This window comes from Chelonia mydas, chromosome 23 (assembly GCF_015237465.2).
Source record: "Chelonia mydas isolate rCheMyd1 chromosome 23, rCheMyd1.pri.v2, whole genome shotgun sequence".
Lineage (NCBI taxonomy): Eukaryota > Metazoa > Chordata > Testudines > Cheloniidae > Chelonia > Chelonia mydas.
In genome coordinates this window covers 17,504,184-17,528,367 of record NC_051263.2, presented here as the reverse complement: position 1 = coordinate 17,528,367, position 24,184 = coordinate 17,504,184, and the positions used below count along the sequence as shown (strand labels likewise).

Genomic DNA, 24,184 nt, shown 5'->3' with positions numbered 1-24,184 from the left:
GGGAATTACGGGGGTGACTTCGCTGAGGGACGATACCTGGCGGCCAGCGCAAAGGGGGGCGGTTTCCCTGCGTAACCTGAGCCCAGGAGGGGGCTGGGGCCAGGTGACACTGGGAAGACAACGGGAAGGGGTTTCCCTTTGGGGCTGGCTGGGGACACCCAGAACCTGGGTCTGGGCTCCCCACCCCCGAAGAGGGACCCCGCTGAGGGGTCCTGGTCTCTGGACCTACAAGCTCTGTTTTGGGCTGTGTTCCTGTTGGCTAATGAACCTTCTGTGTTACTGGCCGGCTGAGAGTCACAGTGAATCGCAGGAAGTGGGGGGTGTAGGGCCTTGTCTCCCCCACACTCCATGACAGGCTCCGGGCCACGCCGTGAACACTGGGGACGAGACCCGCCCAGCTCAGGGCCATCCTGGGGGCACTGCGGACGGGAGCCTCAGCCACATACCCGTGGGCCGCAAGAGGCAGTCGTCGGCCCCAGGCCATTGCCCTGCTCGCGTGATTGAGCGGAGCCCACGTGGAGCGAAGGCGGTGGCGGGGCGCACAGTGGGTGCCACACACGTGCCATGGCATAGCGCTAGGGAGGAGCCATCACCCCAGCTCCATGTAACCCTGGGGCACCGGGCAGGGCCGCTGCGCCCACATCTCCTCCCACAACCTAGTCAGGGCTCCGCGCCTGGCTCTACCGCCGTCACCCGCAGCTGCCTGGGGTGCGCTCTGGTCTCTCCCCACGGGCTCGCAATCACCACCCTGCTTGGCGTGAGCAAAACACCTTTATTCTTCAGGTAATAATAGCACCATGAAAACAATACAGTCAATAACACACCCTCCCACGCCCTCCGCCCCTGGAACTCCAGCCCATCCCTGGCACCTGCGGGCCAGCAAGAGCTCCCAAAGAGTGGGCAAGAGATTTCCAGATTCTCCCCCCTTCACCCCTCAAACTGCTCAGTAGCCCAGCGAGATCACCCTGCTCTGAGAAATTTACAATCTAAACAGCTCAAGGAAGCGCGACCCCCATTTTACAGATGGGGAAAACTGAGGCCAAGCAAGGCAGGGGAGCTGGCGGCCAGGCCAAGAACTGAACTGGAGTACGGAGGCCTTGCCCAGCCCCCTCCTGGCATGGACAGTTGTGGCTGTCGGGTGAGTCTGTCAGGGTCCGTCAGACAGAATCTTCTCGTTCCAGGACCAGTGGGTCAGACGGAGAGAGGGGCTGAGCCCTGGAGGCACCTTGGGGCAGGGGGAGGAGGGAAATAGAGCCATGGATAGATGGGGATTGGATGACATGAGGGATGGACGGGGAATGGCTATATGACAATGCATTAACTCTGTGGGGCTCAGCCCCTCTCTGTTCTTCGCCGTGGAGTCTATGGGGTGACCCCTCCCCCGTTAGCTCGAGGGGGAATAAGACCTGCCCCACTGGCCTGCCAAAACACACCAGGACCAGCAGCATCGTGGCAACTTTCCCTTTAAAAAGAGGCCCTAGGTGTCCGACTGCCGCCCCTGCAAGTTCAGACCAGTGCAATGCGGGAGACAGAGCCAGCAGGGCCAGCCAGCCCCACAGACCCTGCTTCCCCATGTCACTGTTGCTACCATTAGTGTAGACAACAGCTGCCCTCCGCCCGACACAGCAGCTGGATCCACACGGGGCTTTCCCCCTCCATATTGTTGCAACAACTGGTGTAGATAGCAGCGGGGGGCAGCGCTGGGGGGCCTTGGGCTGTGGCTGTCAATGGCCTGGACCCCAACAACGAAATCTGGCCCCATATCTTGGCAGACGCCCCCCTGTACCCCAGAGGCTTAGGCACTTGTGTAGGGCCCAGCTAGGCCAGGCTTGGCAAGCGCGGGGGGCTGGTGGCTCCAGACCCGACAGGAGTGGGGTTAGTTAGCACCATGTTTCTAAGAAGGCCCCAAAGGCGGGGACAGAGGATGGGACACGTGCCCCAGGGCGGGTGGCATTAGGAGGAAGACAACATGGCCGCCCCCGGGCAACGCCCTGGGAACAACGTGGCCACCCCGAGTGTAAAGAAGAGAGAAGGGGGTGAGGGGACCTGCACAGCAGGTTGGTCTCCCCTCCCTCCCCCCTCCATTGGAGGGCGGGGCGGGGGAGAAATCCTCCTCAGCCCACCAATCAGAGGCCGCTGCGCCGCATGGGTCTGCCAATCGGGGGTTGCTTTGTTCTTCCTTCCCCTTATTGGTCTTTTGGCTCCAGGCAGCAAGCGATCAGCGCTTCCCCCTCCACCAATCAGAGAAGGCGCCTTCTTGTGACCCACCAATGGGAGTCCTCCGCTCTCTCCCAGCTCCCCCAATCGGGCCTAGCGCCCGCCCTGGGCAGGGGGCCGCACACCATGGAGAGCCAGCCCCACTCATGGGGAGGGGTCACAGACACTCCCCTCCAATGACCTCTGACCTTTGCCCTCCACCCCCTTATCCCCCCCCCCCCGTTACTTTGGCCCCCCCCGTAGGGGGGCCCTGGCCTCTTCTCCCCGCCCGGGGGGCTCCTGGGTGCGGACGGGCAGGTACCCGTTGGCCGAGCGCTCGGGGTCAGCCGGGCTCTCCGCCTCCTCCAGCTCCAGCTCCCCTCGGGGGGGCGCCCCCTGCTGGCGGCCCCGCGCCTGCCACTCCCGCGCCAGCTGCCGGAGGTAGAGCGCGGGGATGGGCAGGGTGGCCGCGACGATGAGCGAGATCAGCATGGCCAGCGCCCAGGGCGGGTACGGCACCCGCGTCTCCTCCGCCTGCGAGACAGGCCGAGGGTCAAAGCTGCCCGGGCCTGTGTGCCCATCTGCCCCGGCGTCCCGGCTCCCCGACCCACGGGCCCCTCTGCCCCGCCTCCCCGCCCTGACCCGACCCAAGGGCCCCTCTGCCCCGCCTCCCCGCCCTGACCCGACCCAAGGCTCCCCGCACGCAAACCTGACCCACGGGCCCATCTGCCCCGGCGTCCCGGCTCCCCGACCCACGGGCCCCTCTGCCCCGCCTCCCCGCCCTGACCCGACCCAAGGCTCCCCGCACGCAAACCTGACCCACGGGCCCATCTGCCCCGGCGTCCCGGCTCCCCGACCCACGGGACCCTCTGCCCCGCCTCCCCGCCCTGACCCGACCCAAGGCTCCCCGCACACAAACCTGACCCACGGGCCCATCTACCCCGGCTCCCCGCCCAGATCCGACCCACGGGCCCCTCCGCCCCGGTGTCCCACCTCCCCGCCCAGACCCGACCCACAAGCCCCTCCACCCCACCCAGACCCGACCCACGGGCCCCTTTGCCCCAGCTCCCCACCCAGACCTGACCCATGGGCCCCTCTCCCCCGGCTCTCCACCCAGACCTGACCCACAAGCCCCTCCACCCCGCCCAGACCTGACCCAGGGGCCCCTCTGCCCCGGCTCCCCGCCCAGACCTGACCCACAGGCCCTTCCGCCCCGGCGTCCCGTCTCCCCGGCCAGGGGGTCTCACCTGCGCCCGGTCCCAGATCTGGTAGGTTGGGGGGCTGCGGCAGATATGCCCCAGGCTGGCCAGCAGCAGCCCCAGCATGGCCAGCAGGCTGCTGTAACGCCACATGCAGCCGTAGACCCGCCAGGGCCGCCAGCCCCGGCCCCAGGGCTTCCAGCCCAGCATGATCTCCACCTCCCCCAGGAACCTGCAGGGGGACAGGGGTCAGCCACGGGGGAGGGGGGCCAGGCCTGGGGCTCCCCAGCCCCCCCCACAGAGCCAGGCCATGGGGGGAAGGGCAGAGATCCGGGGGGGGGAGGGGTTCAGGGGTTGGGCCCAGGGGGAACCGGGGGTCAAGGGAGAAGGGCTCCAGGGGCGGGGCCTGGGAGGGGGCACCTGTGCACCCCATAGAGCCAGGCCCCAGTGGGGAGGGGAGGGACCCTTGAGGGGGAAGGGCAGGGGGCCCCAGGAGGTGGGAGGGGCAGGGGGCGGGTACCTGTTCACCCTGTAGGCCTAGAGGGGAGGGAAAAGGACCCCCGGGGGGGGGGGGAGGAGGGGCTGGTACCTGTCCGCCCCGTAGACCCAGGCCACGGACACGGCCTCGCAGGCCACAACGGCCACCAGGGGCAGGGTGGCCGAGTAGTCGTCGAACATGGAGACGAAGTAGCTGCCCGAGCGCTGCACGAACATCAGCCCCAGCAGGAACCCACTGGTGCAACACAGCACTGGGGGGGGGAGAGAGAGAGAGAGCCTGGGACCCCCACGTCCCCCCACAACACAGCACGGGTTGGGGAGAGAGAGCGCCTGGGACCCCCACGTCCCCCCACAACACAGCACGGGTTGGGGAGAGAGAGAGCCTGGGACCCCCACGTCCCCCCACAACACAGCACGGGTTGGGGAGAGAGAGAGAGAGAGCCTGGGACCCCCACGTCCCCCCACAACACAGCACTGGGGGGGGAAGAGAGAGAGCCTGGGACCCCCACGTCCCCCCACAACACAGCACTGGGGGGGGAAGAGAGAGAGCCTGGGACCCCCACGTCCCCCCACAACACAGCACTGGGGGGGGGAAGAGAGCGAGCCTGGGACCCCCACAATCCCCCACAACACAGCATGGGGGGAGGGAAGAGAGAGAGAGAGAGAACCTGGGACCCCCACGTCTCCCCACAGCACAGCACTGGGTTGGGGGGAGAGCCTGGGACCCTCGCGTACCCCCCACAGTACTGGGGGGCAGAGTAGGGTTCCCAACTTTCTAATAGCACAAAACTGAACACTTTGGCCCCGCCCCTGCCCCCACCCCTTCCCACTCCATCTCCCCCACCCTTTCACCAGGCTCGGGCCCAGGGTTTGGAGTGTGGGAGGGGGCATGGGATCCAGCTGGGGGTGCGGGCTCTGAGCTGGGGCCGGGGGTTGGGGAGGGCTCTGGAGTGGGGCCAGAGATGAGGGGTTTGGCATGAAGGAGGGGGCTCCCAGGAAGCGGACGCCAGGTCCCTGCAGCCCCCGGGAGCTGTGGAGCCGGCGTTGGGGGCAGCTTCCGGACTTTTAACGGCCCGGTCGGCAGTGAAAACCGGGGCAACCCTAGGGCAAGACAGCCTGGGACCCCCCACGTTCCCCCTGCCGCACTGGGGGGCAGAGCCTGGCACCCCAGAAATCTTCCCCCATTCATGTGCAAATCCCCCCACATGCAGAGTCACGCACATACCCCCGCTCCCCCCCCCCGGGCCCCGCCCTACCGGTGAAGAGGGCGGCCCGGCGCTGCAGGGCGGGGTAGCGGTCCAGCAGGGGGGTGAGGATGCCCTGCATGTTCCCCAGCATGGTGCTCAGCCCCAGGTTCAGTAGCATGAGGAAGAAGAGGACGGACCAGAACGGGGAGGCCGGGAACAGGGTCATGGCCTCCGTGAAGGTGATGAAGGCCAGGCCGGTGCCCTCCACGCCCTGTGGGGGAGAGATGGAGACCGGGTGAGGCACCGGGTACACGGGGACCCCTCGCCCGGCGCTGGGATGTGGGTCCTCTGGGGTGAGACGCTGGAGTTGGGTGTATGGGCCCCCCCTGGATCGGGGTACAGTGGCCCCTCACCCGGCGCAGGGATGCGGCTCCTCTGGGGTGGGGCGCCGGAGCTGGGTATATGGGCCCCCCCCCGGGTCGGGGGCCCCTCACCCGGTGCAGGGATGCGGCTCCTCTGGGGTGAGGTGCCGGAGCTGGGTATATGGGCCCCCCCCGGGTCGGGGGCCCCTCACCCGGTGCAGGGATGCGGCTCCTCTGGGGTGGGGCGCCGGAGCTGGGTATATGGCCCCCCCCCCGGGTCGGGGGCCCCTCACCCGGTGCAGGGATGCGGCTCCTCTGGGGTGGGGCGCCGGAGCTGGGTATATGGGCCCCCCCCCGGGTCGGGGGCCCCTCACCCGGTGCAGGGATGCGGCTCCTCTGGGGTGAGGTGCCGGAGCTGGGTATATGGGCCCCCCCAGGTGGGGGGCCCCTCACCCGGTGCAGGGATGCGCCCCCCCTCGGGTGGGGCATGGGTATCTAGAATCGTAGGCCTGTTCTCATGTCCCCTCTCGGTCTTCTCTTCTCCAGACTAAACAAACCCCAGTTTTTCAATCTTCCCCCAGAGCGCGTGTTTTCTAGACCCTGAATCATTTTTCTCGCTCTTCTCTGGACCTTCTCCAATTTGGCCCCCTCTCTCCTGAAACGTGGCGCCCAGAACTGGACCCGATACTCCTGCTGAGACCAGAGCAGCGCGGATGATTCACTTCTCGCGTCTGGCTTACAACGCTCCTGCTGCTACAGCCCAGAACGAGGTTCGCTTTTTCTGCAGCAGCGTGACACGGTTGACTCATATTCAGCTTGTGATCCACTCTGACCCCCGGATCCCTTTCCGCAGGACCCCTTCCTAGGCCGTCACTGCTGTTTTGTATGCGTGCAACTGATTGTTCCTTCCGAAGCGGAGAACTTTGCATTTGTCCTGATTGAATTTCATCTGATTTACTTCCGACCATTTCTCCAGTTTGTCCGGATCATTTTGAAGTTTAATCCTATTCCCCAAAGCACTTGCAACCCCTCCCAGCTCAGTATCGTCTGCAAACTTTATCAGTGTCCTCTCTGTGCTATTATCTAAATCCTTGCTGAAGATATTGAACAGAACCGGACCCAGAACCAATCCCTGCGGGACCCCGCTCATGATGCCCTTCCCGCATGACTGGGAACGACAGATAACTACGCTCTGGGAGCAGGTTTCCAACCAGTTTTGCACCCACCTTATAGTAGCTCCATCTAGGTTGCATTTCCCTGGTTTATTTATGAGAAGGTCACGCGAGACAGTATCAAAACTTCACTAAAGTCAAGATATAGCAGGTCAGCCGCCTCCCCCCGGCCATGAGGCTTGTTACCTTGTCCAAGAAAGCTTTCAGGTTGATTTGACACGATTTGTTTTTGACAAATCCATGCTGACTGTCACTTATCACCTTATTATCTTCTAGATGTTTGGAAATTGATTGCTTAATTATTTGCTCCATTATCTTTCCGGGTACAGAAGTTAAGCTGAAGGGTCTGTAATTCCCCGGGTTGTCCTTATTCCCCTTTGTATAGACGGGCACTAGATTTGCCCTTTTCCAGTCTTCTGGAATCTCTCCCGTCTTCCAGGGCTTTTCAGAGACAATCGCTAATGGCTCCGATATCTCCTCAGTCAGCTCCTGGAGTATTCCAGGACGCATTTCATCAGGCCCTGGTGATTTGAAGACATCTAACTTGTCTAAGTCATTTTTGACTTGTTCTTTCCCTATTTTAGACACTGATCCTACCTCATTCTCACTGGCATTGACTATGTTAGACGTCCGATCACCACCAACCTTCTTGGTGAAAACCGAAACCAAGACGTCATTAAGCACCTCTGCCATTTCCATGTTTTCGGTTATTGTCTTTCCCCCCTCATCGAGTAACGGGCCTACCCTGTCCTTGGGCTTCTTCTAAGGTATGTGTAGAAAGTTTTCTTGTTTCCTTTTATGTCCCTAGCTAGTTTGATCTCGCTTTGTGCCTTGGCCTTTCAAATTTGGTCCCTACATACTTGCGTTATTTGTTTATATTCACCCTTTGTAATTTGACCGAGTTTCCACTTTTTGTAGGACTCTACTGAGTTTTAGATCATTGACAATCTCCTGGTTAAGCCAGGGTGGTCTCGGGCCAGACTTCCCATCTTTCCGACACAGGGGGATAGTTTCCTCTTGTGCCCTTAATAACGTCTCCTTGAAAAACGGCCGACTGTCATCAATTGTTTTTCCCCTTAGACTTGCTTCCCAGGGGATTTTACCTACCAACTCCCTGAGTTTGCTACAGTCTGCTTTCTTGAAATCCATTGTCTTTATTGTGCTGTTCTCCGTGGTTGGGCGTGGGTACATGGAGCCCCCCCTCCAGGTGGGGAGCAGGGTACACGGGGCCCCCCCTCCTGTGTCGGGGTGCGGGTTACACAGCCTCCCCCCGCCCCCACCCGGGGTCAGGGCGCAGGGTACACGGGGACCCTCCCCCGTCCCTGGGCACCTTGTTCATCTCGTCCTCCAGCCGGCAGTCGGTGATGCCGTGTCCCTGCAGCACAGTGCCCAGCTCGGGGGGCAGCCTGTGGTACCAGGCGCTGTACTTTGGCGGGGACAGCGCCGCCGGGTCCATGGTGGGCGGGCCCAGGGTTGGCAGGGCCCCGGTCCCCAGCAGCTGGGCCAGCATCTCCATGTTCCTGGTGGGCGGACGGAGGGGAGAGGCCACGTCAGCACGTGCCGGGCACGGGGGACGAGCATGGGAGAGGGCAGACAGGCGCGGGGGGGGGGGTGGGTGGGCAGGGGGTAGCGGCTCACCTTGCCACGCAGGCCCTGGCGACGGCGGTGGCCCGGAAGCCCAGCACGGCGAAGACGACCAGGGTGGCCAGCAGCGAGGTGAGGAAGTTGATGCCGGCCACCAGCAGCCCGTCAGCGTGGCAGTTGTTGTACCGGGCGTTGTAGCTGGAGTAGGCGATGACGCTCCCGAAGCCCAGCCCCAGCGAGAAGAAGACCTGGGTGGCCGCCTGGCGCCAGACCTGCATGTCGCCCCAGATTGCCAGCTGCGGGCAGCCGGGCGTGAGCCATGGGCCGGGCACCTGCAGCCCCGGCGAGGGGTCCCGGGGCTCCGGCCCCGGGGAGAGTAGGGGGACCCGATCCAGTTGGGGGGGCTCGTGCCAGGGATTCCAGTCGGGCGGGAACTTATCCGGCCCGGGGAGGCTGGGGCTCATGCCGGGGGATCCGGCCGGGGATGGGGGGCCTGGCGCTCATGCCAGGGGTACCCGATTCGGCCGGGGGGGCCGCGCTGGTGCTCATGCCAGGGGGAGCCAGCTGGTGATGAGGGGCCTGGCGCTCATGCTGGGGGATCCGGCCGAGGTTGGGGGGAGGCTGGAACTCAGGCTGGGGGATCCGGCCGGGGGGAGGGGCCGGCGCTCGTGCCGGGGGATCCAGCCAGGGAGGGGGGGCCGGCCCTGTGCTCACCTGGGGGGTGAACATGATGCGGACGCCGTCGGCCGCCCCGTCCAGCAGCAGCCCCCGCACCAGGAAGCAGAGCAGCACCAGGTAGGGGAAGAGGGAGCTGAAATACAGCACCTAGGGGGAGGGGGGCAGTGAGGGGGGGGCTCTCACTCTGCGCCCCAACAGCCCCCCCAGCTCACCCCATCCCGAATCCTCCCACACCTGGGGGGGGGAGTGTTATGGGTTAGTCCCCCACAAGCCTCCCCAGCATCTGGGCCTGACCCCCTGCCCACCCCAGACGGACAGGGGGGTAACGAGGAGGATGGCAGCGGGGTGGGGGGAGGGATCAGTGGGGCGTGATGGAAGGAGGGGCAGTGGGAGGGCAACAGGGGGTCAGGGGAAGGAGGCCCGGGGGGCAGTTGGGGTCACAATGGGACGGGGGGGCAGCGGGCTGGAGGGCAATAGGGGAGCAGTGGGGGGGGCAATGAGCCGGGGGGGCAGGGGGCAGTGTGGGGCTAGGGGGGCAGTGGGGGTGGCAGTGAGCCGGGGGGGCAGGGGGCAGTGTGGGGCCAGGGGGGCAGTGGGGTGGCAGTGAGCCGGGGGGGGGGGCAGTGTGGGGCCAAGGGGACAGTGGGGGTGGCAGTGAGCCGGGGGGGCACCGGGGGGGGAGAGCTCACCTTGCCGGAGGACTTGATGCCCCGGATGAGGGCGCCGCAGACCAGGGCCCAGGCAGCCAGCAGGCAGCCGGCCAGGGCCGGGCTCACCCCCCCGCTGGCGCTGATCGACCCGCTCACGTCCAGCGCCTTCCGGTACCAGAAGTAGGTGGTGGGGGAGCTCTGGGCACATTCAGGTTCTGCCAACACAGAGCCCGGCCGGGTCAGAACCGGGCAGCCCCCACCCCACACCTCAGCCCGGCCGGGTCAGAACCGGGCAGCGTTGAACCTCCCCCCTTCAGCCCAGCCTCCCTCCCCACCCCACAGCCCAGTCGGGTCAGAACCGGGCAGCACCCCCCCACTCCATCTGCAGCAGCGCCGGGGGCCAGGGCCCGGAGGGAGGGTGGCGCCCCCCAGTGGCAGGCGGGGGCCGGGCTGTAGCACCCACCTGGCTGGCTGTGGTTGGCGCCGAGGGGGCAGCTGGCCCAGGGCAGGGTGGAGCGGAAGGAGTTAACGAGGTAGAAGAGGCTCCAGGCGATGATCACGTTGTAATAGAGAGAAACGAACCCGCAGACCTGGCACAGAGACAGGGGTGAGCCTGGCTGGGGACCCCTTGCCCGGTACTGGGACGGGCCTGGGCACACAGGGACCCCTTCCCTGGGGCTGGGACACCCTCTCCCCACAGAGTGGGGCAGGGACATGGGGACCCGTTTCCCAGTACCGGGCCAGGCCCCCCAGCAGGAATTTTCCCATCGGTGCTGCGAGCTTCCCCGCAGCAGTGCCCTGAGGGCCCCCCGCACTCACCACGCAGCTGGCGAAACCGATGCCGACCAGGCGGGGGCTGAAGTGCTGCCAGACCCCGATGCTGCCCTGGCGGATGCTCTGCCCGGCCGCCAGCTCCAGGAAGAAGAGGGGGATCCCCACCACCAGGAGGATCAGGAGGTAGAGGAGAATGAAGGCTCCTGTGGGGCGGGGGGGGGGGGAGGTTACAGGTCTGGAGCCGCCCACAGAAACCCCAACCAGACACACACTCCTGGAGACCCCAGACCTCCACCCCCAGCAACCTTTTCCTGCCCCCCATTCCCCAGCCCCGCCCCCCACCATTGAGACCCCCTCCGGGCCCCCCACTCACCTCCGCCGTTCTGGTGGCATAGGTAGGGGAAGCGCCAGACGTTGCCAAGGCCCACGGAGAAGCCGACCTGCGCCAGGATGTATTCGGCCTTGTTGCTCCAGGCCGGGCGGGCGGGGGGCTCCTCGGGGCTCGTCCCCTCCTCCTCCGGCTTCACCTTCTCCATGGCAGGCGGGCAGGGGCCGGGGCCAGCACGCTGGCACGGGAACAGCCCGCACCTGAACACTCGCTCGCACGCTCGGTCACACCCGCTCCCACCAGCCCCGGGAACCACCCACCCGCACGCACTTACAAACACAGCCCCCCTGCACACACGTCGGCTGCTCACGCAAACTCTCCCCCCTGCCCCCCGTCACATTCACTCACCAGCCCCCAGAGCCCGAATGAAACCCTGCGAGAAACAAAACCAACGGAGCGATTAGGACGGATGGGGCTCTTCACGCAGGGGGGGCTGGGACGCGGCTGACTCTGGGGTGAGGCGCGGGGGCTGGGCACACGGCGACCCCTCGCCCGGTGCTGGGACGCGGCCCCTCTGGAGTGGGGCACGGGGGGACCCCTTGCCTGGTGCTGGGATGCAGCAGAATAATTAGGGTGAAACGCACAACATTACAGGGAAGTTAAACAAGTTAATGGGTATCACTCCAGCCCCCCCAAGTCAGGGACAGAACCCAGGAGTCCGGGTTCCCACAATCAATTTCAACAGAACTAGTCACCCCCTGAGAAAAGGGGGGGGCACAGGGTTGTACCCAGGTACCCCAGCCCCCGCGGACACCCCCCACTAGGAGTCCCCCCCCAATGGCCCCAGCCCCCGGGACCCCCTCCTGCTAGGAGCCTCCCCCCCAACAGCCCCAGCCCTCAGGGACCCTCCCCGCTAGGAGCCCCCCCAACGGCCCCAGCCCTCAGGGACCCCCTCCCCGCTAGGAGCCCCCCAACGGCCCCAGCCCTCAGGGACCCTCCCCACTAGGAGTCCCCCCCCAATGGCCCCAGCCCCCGGGACCCCCTCCTGCTAGGAGCCCCCCCAACGGCCCCAGCCCTCAGGGACCCCCTCCCCGCTAGGAGCCCCCCAACGGCCCCAGCCCTCAGGGACCCTCCCCGCTAGGAGCCCCCCACCAATGGCCCCAGCCCTCAGGGACCCTCCCCGCTAGGAGCCCCCCACCAATGGCCCCAGCCCCCGGGACCCCCTCCCGCTAGGAGCCCCCCCAACAGCCCCAGCCCTCGGGGACCCTCTCCGCTAAGAGCCCCCCCAATGGCCCCTGCCCCCCCGCTAGGAGCCCCCTCAACAGCCCCAGCCCCCGGGACCGCCTCCTGCTAGGAGCCCCCCATAGGCCCCAGTCCCCGGGACCCCCTCCCCGCTAGGAGCCCCCCAAAGGCCCCAGTCCCCGGGACCCCCTCCCCGCTAGGAGCCCCCCAAAGGCCCCAGCCCCCCCAATGGCCCCAGCCCTCAGGGACCCTCCCCGCTAGGAGCTCCCCCAACGGCCCCAGCCCCCCAACGGCCCCAGCCCCCCCCCGCTAGGAGCCCCCCCCACGGCCCCAGCCCCCGGGACCCGCTCCCCGCTAGGAGCCCCCCCAACGGCCCCAGCCCCCGGGGACCCCCCCGCTAGGAGCCCCCCAAAGGCCCCAGCCCAGGCGGGGTCCCACCTGCTGCCGGGCGGGGGGCGCGGGGCCAGCGTGGCTCGGAGGCGCCTTGCATCAGCCGGGGGCGGGACAGCGTCTCCCCGCCCCCCCGCGGCCCGCCCCCGCAGCGTCTCCCCGCCCCCCCCGCGGCCCCCCCCGGGCAGCGTCTCCCCGCCCCCCCCCGCGGCCCCTCCCGCGCAGCGTCTCCCCGCCCCCCCCGCGGCCCCCCCCCGCAGCGTCTCCCCGCCCCCCCCGCGGCCCCCCCCTCCCGTTCTAGGCGTCACCTGGCGGGGCGGGGTTCAAGGGCGATGGGGGCCCGGCGGGGGGGGGGGTCAGGAGCCGGGGGCGGGGCTGGGGGCGGGGCCCGGCGGGGGGCGGGGCTGACGCGGTTGGGGGCGGGGCTAGGGGGCCCGGCTGCTGGAGCCGCGGGACACGGGGTCTCTCAGCGCCCCCCCCAGGGCTCCCCTCCCAGCGCCCCCCGTCTCCCCACCATACGGCGACGCGGACCCATCATAAGCGGATCCGGCGGGGGGGCCGGGGGGGGCGATTATTAATCGTTAACGCCCCGGCATCGCCTGGACCAATCAGCTGCGAGCGGGGGCGGGGACGAGACCAAGTTTTGAAACTTTGCTGGGGGGGGGAGCAGACGGAGCCCGAGCCCCTGCCGCCCCCGACGCTGCTCCTCCTGGGGGGGCTCGATCCCGGCACTCAGGGGCCCCCCAGCCCGGTGAGTGACCCCCCCCACACGGGGGGGGGGGGGCCGATGGAGTTGGGGGGGCACAGAAGTCTAAATAAAAATGTGTTTTGGGGGCGAATTATGAGGCAGGGATGGAAAATCCGCGGGGGGGGGGCGCGTGGCCGGGGGGGCCCATGGCAGTGGGGCGCAGGGCGGGGAGCCCAGTGTGCTGCGGGCGGGGGGGGCCGGGGGGAGACTGGGGGGGCCGGGGGGGCCAGGCCAAGCGAGCTAAAGCCATTATCTTTCCCTCCCTCCACAGCCAGAGCCGGGGGGGCGGAATGGGGGGCAGAGGCTGCAGGATCCCAGCGGGGGGTGGGGGGACTCCTGCCTACGGGGGGGTTGGGGCGGGGGGGCCCGACACTAGCTCACCCCCATTGGGCCCTGGGTTCAGGTGTCGCTGAGCCATGAACTCTGCACGCTGGGGCCCTCCCCCTGCCACGCCCGGACGCCTGGGTCCGCCTGATGCTGCAGGGCTGGGCAGGGTACCGAAAGTCGGGAAACCAGAACCAGATCCGTTCCTGGGAGCGCCAGGGGGTGAGGGGCACCGGTAGGGCTGGGGGGGCAGGGGGCTGCGGGTCGGGAGTGAGGGGCACCGGCAGGGCAGGGCCAGGCTGGCAGGGGGCTGCGGGTCGGGAGTGAGGGGCACCGGCAGGGCTGGGGGGGACAGGGCCGGGCTAGCAGGGGGCTGCGGGTCGGGAGTGAGGGGCACCGGCAGGGCTGGGGCGGGGCCGGGCTGGCAGGGGGCTGCGGGTCGGGAGTGAGGGGCACCGGCAGGGCTGGGGCGGGGCCGGGCTAGCAGGGGGCTGCGGGTCAGGAGTGAGGGGCACCGGCTGGGCTGGGGGGGGACAGGGCCGGGCTGGCAGGGGGCTGCGGGTCAGGAGTGAGGGGCACCGGCAGGGCTGGGGGGGGGACAGGGCCGGGCTGGCAGGGGGCTGCGGGTCGGGAGTGAGGGGCACCGGCAGGGCTGGGGGGGGACAGGGCCGGGCTAGCAGGGGGGCTGCGGGTCAGGAGTGAGGGGCACCGGCTGGGCTGGGGGGGGACAGGGCCGGGCTGGCAGGGGGCTGCGGGTCGGGAGTGAGGGGCACCGGCAGGGCTGGGGGGCCCAGGGCCGGGCTGGCAGGGGGCTGCGGGTCGGGAGTGAGGGGCACCGGCAGGGCTCGGGGGGGACAGGGCCGGGCTGGCAGGGGGCTGCGGGTCGGGAGTGAGGGGCACTGGCAGGGCTGGGGGGGCCCAGGGCCGGGCGAGCAGGGGGCTGCGGGTCGGGAGTGAGGGGCACTGGCAGGGCTGGGGGGGACAGGGCCGGGCTGGCAGGGGGCTGCGGGTCGGGAGTGAGGGGCACCGGCAGGGCTGGGGGGGGACAGGGCCGGGCTGGCAGGGGGCTGCGGGTCGGGAGTGAGGGGCACCGGCACAGCCGCCCACGGGAGTTAGGAGCATATGGGTCCCGTGTGGTTTCCTTTGTGGGAAGCGACAGAGGATGTGGGGCCCGGGCCCGGGACAGGGACGGGTGATGGGGGCAGGGGAAGTTGCCTTATCAGCCGGAACCAGCGACTGCTGCTGTCAGCCCTTCCCCCGCTCGCCCCCACAGCGGGCCCGGGATCCGGGGGGGGGGGGGGGGAAGGTCCTGTGTCCCATCCCCCACATTGTGACATCACCCCCAGAATCCTGGGGTCTCCGTGGGGCTGGGCCGGCAGCAGCTGTCTCTGCCCCAAGGTACGGGGTGTCCATGTCGGGGGGGGCTTGGGGTCCCTGCACCTGAGCATTAACGTCCCCCCTCCCCCCACAGGTCCGGCCATGTCTCCCCAGGGGTGTCTGAGCGTCACCAAATATTTCCTCTTCCTCTTCAACCTCCTCTTCTTCGTGAGTGTGGGGGGGCCTGGGCTGGGCCCAAGGGGCTGGGGGGGGTGGGCCTGTGTGGGTGATGGGCGGATGGGGGGGCAGGGCCTGGGGCTGGGGGGGTTGCTCTCCCTTGCCCCTCCCTAGATGGGACTCGCGGGAGGCTGCAGCTGGGGCTGGTGGGGGGCAGACATCTCTGGATTGGGGCCAGCCACCAACTAGCCCATGAACTCCCCGGGCTGGGGGGCCCGTGCCAGAGCAACCCCCCCCTCCAGTGTAACCCCCCTTTCTCCCCCCCCAGCTCCTGGGTGGTATCATCCTCAGCTTCGGCCTCTGGATCCTAATCGACCAGCAAAGCTTCGCGGCCGTCCTGGGTGAGCCCCCCGCTCCCGACCCGCAGCCCCCTACTCGTCCAGCTCTGCCCCCCCAGCCCTGCTGTGCCCCCTCACTCCTGACCCACAGCCCCCTCTGGTGCCCCCCGCTCCCGACCCGCAGCCCCCTGCTCGTCCAGCTCTGCCCCCCCAGCCCTGCTGTGCCCCCTCACTCCTGACCCACAGCCCCCTCTGGTGCCCCCCGCTCCCGACCCGCAGCCCCCTGCTCGTCCAGCTCTGCCCCCCCAGCCCTGCTGTGCCCCTCACTCCCGACCCGCAGCCTCCTGCCAGCCCAGCTCTGCTCCCCCCAGCCCTGCTGTGTCCCCCACTCCCGACCCGCAGCCTCCTGCCAGCCCAGCTCTGCCCCCCCAGCCCTGCTGTGTCCCCCGCTCCCGACCCGCAGCCTCCTGCCAGCCCAGCTCTGCCCCCCCCGTCCTGCTGTGCCCCTCACTCCCCACCCGCAGACCCCTGCTCGCCCTGCCCAGCCCTGAGCTCTGCCCGGGCCCCTTCCAGGTTCCTCGCTGTACGCCCTGAAGGTCTGGTCCTACATCCTGTCCGGAGTTGGCATCATCACCATGCTGATGGGTTTCCTCGGATGCCTGGGTTCCCTCAAGGAGATCAGGTGTATGCTGGGATTTGTAAGTATACAGGCGAGCCAGGACTCCTGGGTTCTCTCCCTGGTCTGGGAGGGGAGTGGGGTCTGGGGTGGGGGGAGCTGGGAACCAGGACTCCGGGGTTCTCTCCCTGGCTCTGGGAGCGGAGGAGGGTCTAGTGGTTAGAGTGGGGGGCTGGGAGCCTGGGGTCACAGTGGGGTTGATGCGGGAAGTCTCCCCCCCCCCCCCCCCATGAGCTCAGGGCCTGGTGCAATTTCCCATCGTATCTGGCACCATGTGACACACCGCCGCCCCTCCCTCCCCCCCCAGCAGCCACATCCTTTCAGGGCTCTGCCCCACAGATGGTGCCTGGCCCAGGCTGCTGGCGGGAGGGGAGAGGAAACAATGAGAAAAGCAGAAGAGCTGCAGCTGTCTCTGGGGAGGGGGAGGGCCTGGGGTGGTGCCAGCCTGGCTGGGAGGGGCAGTGCAGGTGTCGGGGAGGGGAATGTTGAGCTCCCCAGGGTTGGGGGAAGGATTTTGGTGTTAACCGGGGGGCGGGGGGCGCGATCGTGTCCAACCCAGCACAGGTGCCCAGTGGCAGAGCAGAGCTGCGGGGTGACCCCCATCAGTTCTGGGGTGTCAGTGTCTGTTGGTCTGTCTATGGGTGGCGAGGTGGGAGAGGAGCAGAGGGGTGGGGGTGAGAGGAGGGAGCTGGGGGGGGCCCCTGAGGCTGAGAAGATTCACTGACACCCTTTCTCTCCCCCACCCCCGACCCCAGTATTTCGGTTTCCTCTTTCTCCTCTTCGCCGTCCAGATCACCATTGGGGTCCTGCTGTATACGCAGCGTGTCACGGTGAGTGGGGCGCGCCGGGGGGAAGCTCACGGGGCCGGGCAAGGCTCGGCCGGGGGGAAGCTCACGGGGCCGGGCGAGGCTCGCGGCGCCAGGGCCTTGGCTGGGGGAAAGTCACCTCTCCTCTCTCCCTCGCAGCTCAGTGGCAAGGTGCGGGAGTTCGTGGAGGACGCCATCCGGACCTATCCCCTGGCAGGACCCCCCGGCGAGAAGCACCAGGGCTGGGACTTCATTCAGGGGCAGGTGAGACCCCCGGGGCCCAGCTCCCCGACAGCCTGCTCCTGGCTGTGAAGCCTGGCTCGTGAGAGAAACCCCGGTGTGGCTGGGCTCCCCCCAGGAGGGGTCGCGGCCCTTTTCCCAAGAGGGACACCCCGATCGTCTGTCCGGTCCCTCCTCTCGGAGCCGTTAGCCGGGGCCTCGATCGGATCAATTTCTGCTGACTGGAGGGAGGAGCTGGGGGCTGGCTCCCTGGCAGAGCCTCGTCCCTCCTGCCCCTAGCCTGGGACCGACTCGGCTACAAGACACCAGCCTCCGGCTGGACCACACTAGCAGGGTGGCCCCCAGGGACCCACACGCCGAGAGGCCGGCTCCTGGCCTCCCAGATGGGGCCGTTGACCACCAGGGACCCCCGTCTCTCTCCACGGCGGACTGCGACCTGGCCAGACCCCGCAGGCTGGCGCCGGGGGCAGAGGTTGAGCCGCGGCCCGGCCAGGCAGCTCCGGTGAATGGCCCCCCCGTCCCTGCGTCCTTCGTTTCCGGCCCCTTTTCCCCCTTCGTTCTCCAGCTGGTTGGTCCCTCGCCCACCCCTGGGGGGCCTCGATTGTTCAGTCGTTTGCGGGGGGGATTCGGGTCTCAGCGTCTCTCCGAACCCGATAAGATTCTGGATCGGGTTCAGCCAGTTCTTGAGCGGCCCAGTCGTTCCCCACAGACAGCAGGTGACTCCTCTGTGCCACGCAAGGAGCAGTGTTAACCCTTTCTCTGCAGCAGGGTGACAATGCACCTTATGGGGGGAAACTGAGGCACGCCTAGGCAGCACAAAAGCGTTACTGACGCTTCCCGCTTCGCCACCGACAAAACTGCTTAAATCTGGCCCCTGCGGCCACCTCACGCTGTGGGGAGAGACCCCACAGGCCGCCCCTGGGTGCCCAGCTATGTAGACATCAGGCCCCAGGGTGGATTTGATTTAAATCTCGAGTTAGGAAGACTCGATTTAATCATGGTTTTCTACATAAAAGTGCATTCTTGTTGGTTGTTATAACCTTAATACATATTCTTCACAACTATACATGTCGGCTTCGTTTTTAGAAGGGACACACTATACATTTTTACACAGTGATTTATTTTGAAAACTTTTCAGATTAGTTTTACAGTGATGTCAGAAAACGAATCATTGGTTATTTCATTTACCTAAAGTAATTGAAGCAGATAGTTCATCTCCCAGTGACTTCATAAATATCTCCAATTCTTCAGGTTAATCATGAATAGTTGGAGGATTTTCTGGCCAGGCTGCGTTAGGAGGAGAACATCACCAGACAGACATTGAAACGTTTTGTTTAACTAAACCAACAACATGAAGTGTTCTGGATTTTTTTTCTTCAGCAGCAAACATGTAATATTTTAACAAAACAAGCGTATGTCCCTCGCTTCTCACATTTTTCTCCGGACGTCTTCTCCTTGTCCAGATCTATTCCGCCCCCAACAATCTTCTATTCATTGAACTTTTTGAAACTTTGCACTTTTAGAGCGAGGTTGACTCTGTGGACACAAATTTGCAGAGGGACAAGGGTTGAGGTCGGTTATTTCTCACCTTTATATATTATTTATTTATTTCAAAACATTTTTGCTGTTAACAAGCACGTTACCTCTGGGGGAGACAAATCCACAGTTTGAGAACTGCAAAACTAAGCATCTCTGATGGGATCTGCCCGACTGAGCCCTGAGTCCCATTGGGTAGATGATTTAGGTTAATCTTTCTATACAGAAGTCGCTGGAACCTTATAAGATTGGGTTTCTAATCCATGAACTATTGGAAGTCATTTACAAAACTTAAACATGACATGAATATATTGTCTCCTACTAGAGAATTAGAATTTATAATCCCTATTCCATGAGGAGGTATCTTTGAGCTATAATGTATCTTAATTAAAAGTATCTTTTTTCCTCAAAAAGCATTTTAACAAAAAAATCCGATTTAAATAAAAGAAAATCCGATTTTTAATTTTTTTTTTTTTTAAATCATTGATTTGTATCCACCCTGCTGGAAACCCCTGTGCACGCCCCCGCTGCCCCATGCCTCTGCTGGTTGACACCATGGTCTCTGGCTCATCCATGCCCTCCCACTGTCCCCCCATCTCCTGGCAGCTCCAGTGCTGTGGCTGGAACTCGTACCTGGACTGGCACCAGAACCCAGTTGTGGACAACTCCTCCCACATCCTGTACCCCTGCTCCTGTCACAACAGCTCCAGCCCTGGTGAGCGCAGCACCAACACCACCGAGGCCCCGGCCATGCAGCAGGCCACTGGGTTCTGCACCGCCCAGGGGGACTGGCCGGTCTACAAGCAGGTGAGTGCTGCCTGAGAAGCTCGCAGCGCCGGAGTCCCCGGCTGGGGGCACTGCTGTGGGGAAGCTCGCAACTGGCACGGTTGTGGGGAAAGGATTTTGTAGTAGGTGCCAGTGTTCTGACCCCGCCCCCTCTCCCTGCTGTCATCCAATCAGGGCTGCGCAAACAGCGTCCAGGGCTGGCTGGCCAATAACATCATCAGCATCGTGGGCATCTGCCTGGGCATCGCCCTGATGGAGGTAACAGACCTGGGGGGCATGGGCGGGGTTGGGGAGCAGGGCCACCCCCCGCGGATGGGGAATCAGCACCAGGGGGCACTGTGGGGGAAGGCTGGGGGGGATTGATCCATGGCTGAGCTTGGGGGGGATGTGGGATCTCCCCCCGCATGACTCAGTCCCCCGCCCAGTTCCTACAGCTGCTGTGCCTGGCGCTGGCCAGCACCCTGGAGTGCAGGAGACTCGCCAGTGGCTCCCAGGAAATCCTGACCTTCCCCAGCAGGTGGCGCCAGTGTGCACGTGTGGCGGCAGTGTGGGGCGGTGACTTGGGCATATCTGCACGCGCGTGTGTCGTTCTGCATGCGTTTTGGGGCCTGTGTTCCTGCCCAACTCGTGTCCCCACATGTGTCGGTGCGTGCCTGTGCCCACACACCTTCCTGCAGCTGGGGGTTGAGTGTGCGCGTTGGTGTGCGTGTGTGAGGGGCTTGTGCATGTTTCCATGAGTGTTGGTGCGTGCGTGGGCCATGCATGTCCCTCTCTGTGTGTCCCTGCACACCTGTGTTACCTCACCCGCATGTGGGTCACTGGTGTTAACACATGTGTCTGAGCGTGTCCCGGGCCATCCCCTCCCCGTGCTTCCCCCCCAGCCCTGTCTCTGCCCCATACTGACCCCGTTAACCCTTTCCCTCCTGCTGCACCAGACCCATGTATCAGGAGTACTGGCAAGGTAACTTACCCCGGGGATGGGGACAGGGAGGAGGGAACCTGGGGGGTAGAGGGGGAATAGCTCAGATCCCCCCCCCCCATCAGCCCCGTCTCCTCCCCCCAGATCCACGCCATGTCCATGGTGTGCTCCCTGCTCCGAGAGGAATCGTTCGGCGCCTCCCAGGGGCCAGAGCAGGAGATGCAGCAGCTCCAGGGCAGCCCCCAGCCCAGGGGCCTGGCCTATCGCTGGGGGGGTCGGCAGTGCATCGCCTGAGAGCCCCGCAGGGGGCCCCCTAGACAGGAGACGGGGAGACCCCCCCCCCCAGCATCCCCTAATAAAGTATCTGTGGAAAGAATGAGGGAGTTAGGAGAAGTGGTTATTCCAGTGGGGGGCACTCTCCCCTGGGGCAGGGCTGGCCCCAAAGCCCCAGGGTGGCGCTAGGGGGCGCTGTGCTGCAGGGAGCGGGGCGCAGGGGACAGAGAGATTTCAGGGAATCGCCAGACTTGTGGGATTGACCCCTGAATGACTCAGGAGCTGACTCCACCTCTGATCATCTACCTCCATCACCCTCTTCACCTCCAACCTCTTCCCATCCCCCATCACAGCATTGATTTCAGGGGCCTTCTCGCAGGGGTGTGTGGCTGCATTGTTGGGGGCGGTAGGCCCACCTGACCCCACTCACACGGAGCCGCTGGGGTGGAGGGGGTAGGCTGTGCAGGGGATGGTTGGTGGGAAAAGTGGGATCTCTCAACTCCCTCCCACAGCTCTGTGGGGGTGGTTGATAATAGCAGTGGGATCCCTCATTAACTCTCCCAGCTATGTGGGGGATGATTGGGATTCCTCCATTAACTCTCCCGACCCCCAGCTCTGTGGGGGATAGTTGGTGGGATCCCTCCATTAACTCTCTCTCCCCATGGCACCAGCTTGCCAGGGAATGGTTGGTGTGAGGAGTGGGATCCTTTCAGTAACTCTCCCTCCACCCCAGCTTGTCAGGGGATGGTTGATGGGAGTAGTGGGATGGTTGGCGTGAAAAGTGGGATCCCTCCAGTAACACACTCTCTCTCTCTCCCCCCAGCTCTGTCTCATGATGTTATCGATGTTTCTGTTTAGAAACATGGGCCAGAACTACGACAAGCTGACCCGATACTCCTAGGAAACCCCTCCCGCTCCAGGGGGTGGAGGGAGAGCAGATGGGCATGATCCACCGCCCCCCAACTGGGACCATCCAGCATGGGCTGAAGCAGCTTTCTTTCCCTGTCTGTTTGAGCCTTCTTGGCAAGGGGCGGAGCCCCTGGTCTATTCCCCCCAACCCCGGTGTGTCATCCCCCACCATGGCTTGAGCTGTGCTCACCCTTCGGGGCAGTGGCATAGGGATGGGGCAGCTATTTCATTCTGTCTCTGGGTATCTATTAGTGGGGTTTGCTGTAGTAGGGACGGGAAGTGCAAACTGGGAGGGGGGATTGGGAGAGGTCCTGGTAGTTGTGGGGGGGAATCAGGGCGGGGCAGGAGGTTGGGATGTGTGAATATGTCTGTGTGCCACTGAATGTTGTTCTCCTTGGGAGGGGGGGTGGAGATCTGGGGGAGGGGGGAGCAGGGCAAACTGGTCCTTTCCACTCCCTGCCACTGGAAGGAAGCAGGGGCCCTGGATGGGAGGCTGGGGGGATATTCCCCTCATCTGTCAGCTGCCTCACCTCTCCCCAGGAATTTGCAACTTTTGTAAAATCCACTTTGTAAATAAAATAAAAATGTGGGATCCCAGCCCTGAAAAATTGATCCTTTTTGGTATTTGCAAGGGATGCAGGGAGAAAATTAACCAGGAGGGCGTGTCCCCTCCCTCCTCTCCCTGCCCCAGTTCCCCTCCCTCCCCCCCCAAAATGCTGGGGACCCTATTGTAAATGCTGCCCCCAGTGGGTCTATTTGGTATTGGAGGCCCCCCACTGCTAAATGCTCATTGCAAATGTGATAATGCCCCTCCCCGTACACGGGCATGAGGAGCACAGGTTGAGGGGGCAGCGAGGGGTCCCTGTATAACCAGCCCCTGCACCCCACCCCAGAGGGGCTGTGTCCCAGTGCCAGGCTAGGGGTCCCCAAATAACCAGCCCCCGTGCCCCACCCCAGAGGGGCTGTGTTCCAGCGCTGAGCGAGGGGTACCCGTATAAGCAGACACATACCAGCCTGACCAGCACTGGCTCCCGGCGGCGTATCTGCGACGTTGCTCCTGGCGGATTTTGGCTGGCCGGAGCTAGATTCTCGTCGGTTGCTGGCGGCAAACGTCAGTTTTGCAGCACACGCAGACTCCCGAGGAAAATCATTCCGGCGTGAAGCGGTGCGATTTCCAGCCTGGGCCACGTGGCTGGCGAAGGCGGAAGAGGGCAGTGTCAGGCCATTCCTGTTGCACACCCGATGCTGGTGACCGATTGGAACGGTGACAAAGCGGGAACCTTTCGGAGCTCCCTGGCCATGGGCGTTCACCAATTTCCCCAAACTCCCCTGCAGCGCTGGGCCTTGACATCAATACAGACAACAACTGCCTCATGATTAGGGCCCTACCAAATTCCCAGTCCATTTTGGTCAATTTCATGGCCAGAGGGTTTTAAGATTGGTCAAATTTCACAATTTCAGCTGTTTACCTCTGAAATTTCAGGGTGTTATAACCCTGGGGGGCCTGACCTAAAAGAGGATTGTGGGGGGGTCACCAAGCTGCTGTGGGGGGTTGTGTCCCTCACTTCTGTGCTGCTTTTGGAACTGGGCCGTGGAGCTTCCTGCAGCTGGGGGAGGCTCCTGGAGGTGGATCTGATCGTCCCAGCCGGGGCTACAAGCTGCTAGTCCCAGCCAATTTGCGGGCCCCCTGAAAAAATGTGGCTTGAAGGGGAGGTGTACCACCCTCCTTTCTGCCCTACCTCTGGAGATAGGACTGATTTCCCCACGGAGGGTGGCCGTGCAGGGGAAAGACAAGTCCTGCCCCTCCCCAGCCCCGTCCGGCCTAGCAGCCCCACTCCTGGCAACATGGGGAGATCGGATTTCCCAGTGAAGGGCTTATTTCAACATCCGTGACATGTCTTTCAGAGTTGTGAAATTGGTAGGGCCCAATTATTCATAATAACCCTGGATCATTATCTGTCAAAGTTATAAAATATAAACTGCTTTCTCCCTCCTGCCCTGTGAGGCGAGACAGGGTAGTGCTGTCCCCACTGCTCTAAAGATGGGGAAACTGAGGTACAGAGGAAGTCTGCAGCAGAGTTGGGTGTTGTTCTATGTCTCAGTTATGGCGCCTTAGCCTCTGGGGCGACAGAAATGGCCCAGCTTCACCCTGCTGCCTGAGCTGCTGCCCTGCCCAGCTGCTGACACGAAGGGGGAGGCCATGGGCATCTCCCGGCAAGTGCCCAAGCATGGTGGGACACCCCACAACAGGGCCCCTCCATGCCAGCACTGGTGTCCAAGGTCGGCTGGTGGCCGGTTCTGGAATCAGAACCCTGTTCGAATCAGTGCCCCAGGAGAAACGGGCCAGTACGGGTCCCTGGGAGGTGGCTGGTCGGTGCTGGGGGAGGGAAACTGGGGTGGTGGGGGGAAGGTCAGGGTGGGGGAAGGCAGGGCGGGTTGGGGGGTTCTGGGAGGATTGAAGGTGTGGGGTAGTTTTGGGGGGAGGGAAGGGAGATCAGGAGGTTGCTGGGATCACAGTGCTATGGGGGCACAGAGATTGGGACAGTGTTGGTCAGAAGGGGGAATAAGCTGGGGTAATTATGGGGGGAGGGCTGGTCAAAGATGGGGGCAACTCCATGGGGAGAAAAGGAGAGAGGTTGATGCAGGGGGAGAGGGACCCACAAGGGGCAGTTGTGGGGAGAGAAAGGTGTATATGGGGTTGGAGGGAGGGAGGGGAGGGGAGTGGGGAGGATGGCTGGGGGATGGAGGAGGATGCAGGTATCTGGGGATGTAGTTCTGGGGGATGGAGGGAGGGATGGATGGGGGGAAGGATGGATAGAGGGAGGGGTGTGGGGGAGGGAGGGATAGAGGGATGGAAAAAGGGGTTTGAGGGGAG

General features: G+C 64.6%; 2 protein-coding genes across 5 annotated transcripts; one reads left to right on the top strand and one right to left on the bottom strand.

The window, feature by feature from the left end:
- Positions 1 to 757: 757 nt before the first annotated feature.
- On the bottom strand, positions 758 to 12,436 carry SLC6A16 (solute carrier family 6 member 16). 2 transcript variants are annotated; one of them, XM_037888487.2, is made up of 12 exons: positions 12,309 to 12,436; positions 10,674 to 11,061; positions 10,346 to 10,503; positions 9,990 to 10,116; positions 9,566 to 9,741; positions 8,913 to 9,023; positions 8,253 to 8,494; positions 7,945 to 8,134; positions 5,150 to 5,351; positions 3,985 to 4,144; positions 3,444 to 3,627; positions 758 to 2,730 (listed from the first exon to the last, which is right to left on the bottom strand). In XM_037888487.2, the coding sequence occupies exons 2-12, from the start codon at positions 10,834 to 10,836 to the stop codon at positions 2,440 to 2,442; spliced, it is 2,004 nt and encodes a 667-aa protein (XP_037744415.1). In that variant the 5' UTR covers positions 10,837 to 11,061; positions 12,309 to 12,436; the 3' UTR covers positions 758 to 2,439. The 2 variants fall into 2 exon arrangements, with proteins under 2 accessions (XP_037744415.1, XP_037744416.1); XM_037888488.2 differs by lacking the exon at positions 12,309 to 12,436 and having other exon boundaries at positions 10,674 to 11,424.
- A 432-nt stretch (positions 12,437 to 12,868) lies between these two features.
- Positions 12,869 to 21,917, top strand: CD37 (CD37 molecule). Of its 3 annotated transcripts, none has more exons than XM_037888568.2 (9): positions 12,869 to 13,011; positions 14,804 to 14,877; positions 15,155 to 15,227; positions 15,738 to 15,862; positions 16,596 to 16,670; positions 16,806 to 16,910; positions 19,029 to 19,229; positions 19,383 to 19,466; positions 21,224 to 21,917. In XM_037888568.2, exons 2-9 carry the CDS (start codon positions 14,812 to 14,814, stop codon positions 21,299 to 21,301), a joined length of 807 nt encoding a protein of 268 aa, XP_037744496.1. In that variant the 5' UTR covers positions 12,869 to 13,011; positions 14,804 to 14,811; the 3' UTR covers positions 21,302 to 21,917. The 3 variants fall into 3 exon arrangements, with proteins under 3 accessions (XP_037744496.1, XP_043390221.1, XP_043390223.1); XM_043534286.1 differs by lacking the exon at positions 12,869 to 13,011 and adding an exon at positions 13,387 to 13,554; XM_043534288.1 differs by lacking the exon at positions 12,869 to 13,011 and adding an exon at positions 14,707 to 14,730.
- The last annotated feature ends 2,267 nt before the right edge of the window (positions 21,918 to 24,184 follow it).

Bases quoted from the DNA above. Each gene is read 5' to 3' on its own strand.
- SLC6A16 (XM_037888487.2), bottom strand. From the start codon at position 10,836: ATGGAGAAGGTGAAGCCGGAGGAGGAGGGGACGAGCCCCGAGGAGCCC. The intron at 10,504-10,673 runs GTGAGTGGGGGG...CCCGCCCCACAG, and splicing joins ATGCCACCAGAACGGCGGAG to GAGCCTTCATTCTCCTCTAC. The intron at 8,135-8,252 runs GTGAGCCGCTAC...TCCGCCCACCAG, and splicing joins GCCAGGGCCTGCGTGGCAAG to GAACATGGAGATGCTGGCCC.
- CD37 (XM_043534286.1), top strand. From the start codon at position 13,425: ATGAACTCTGCACGCTGGGGCCCTCCCCCTGCCACGCCCGGACGCCTG. The intron at 14,878-15,154 runs GTGAGTGTGGGG...CTCCCCCCCCAG, and splicing joins TCTTCAACCTCCTCTTCTTC to CTCCTGGGTGGTATCATCCT. The intron at 16,671-16,805 runs GTGAGTGGGGCG...TCTCCCTCGCAG, and splicing joins TGTATACGCAGCGTGTCACG to CTCAGTGGCAAGGTGCGGGA.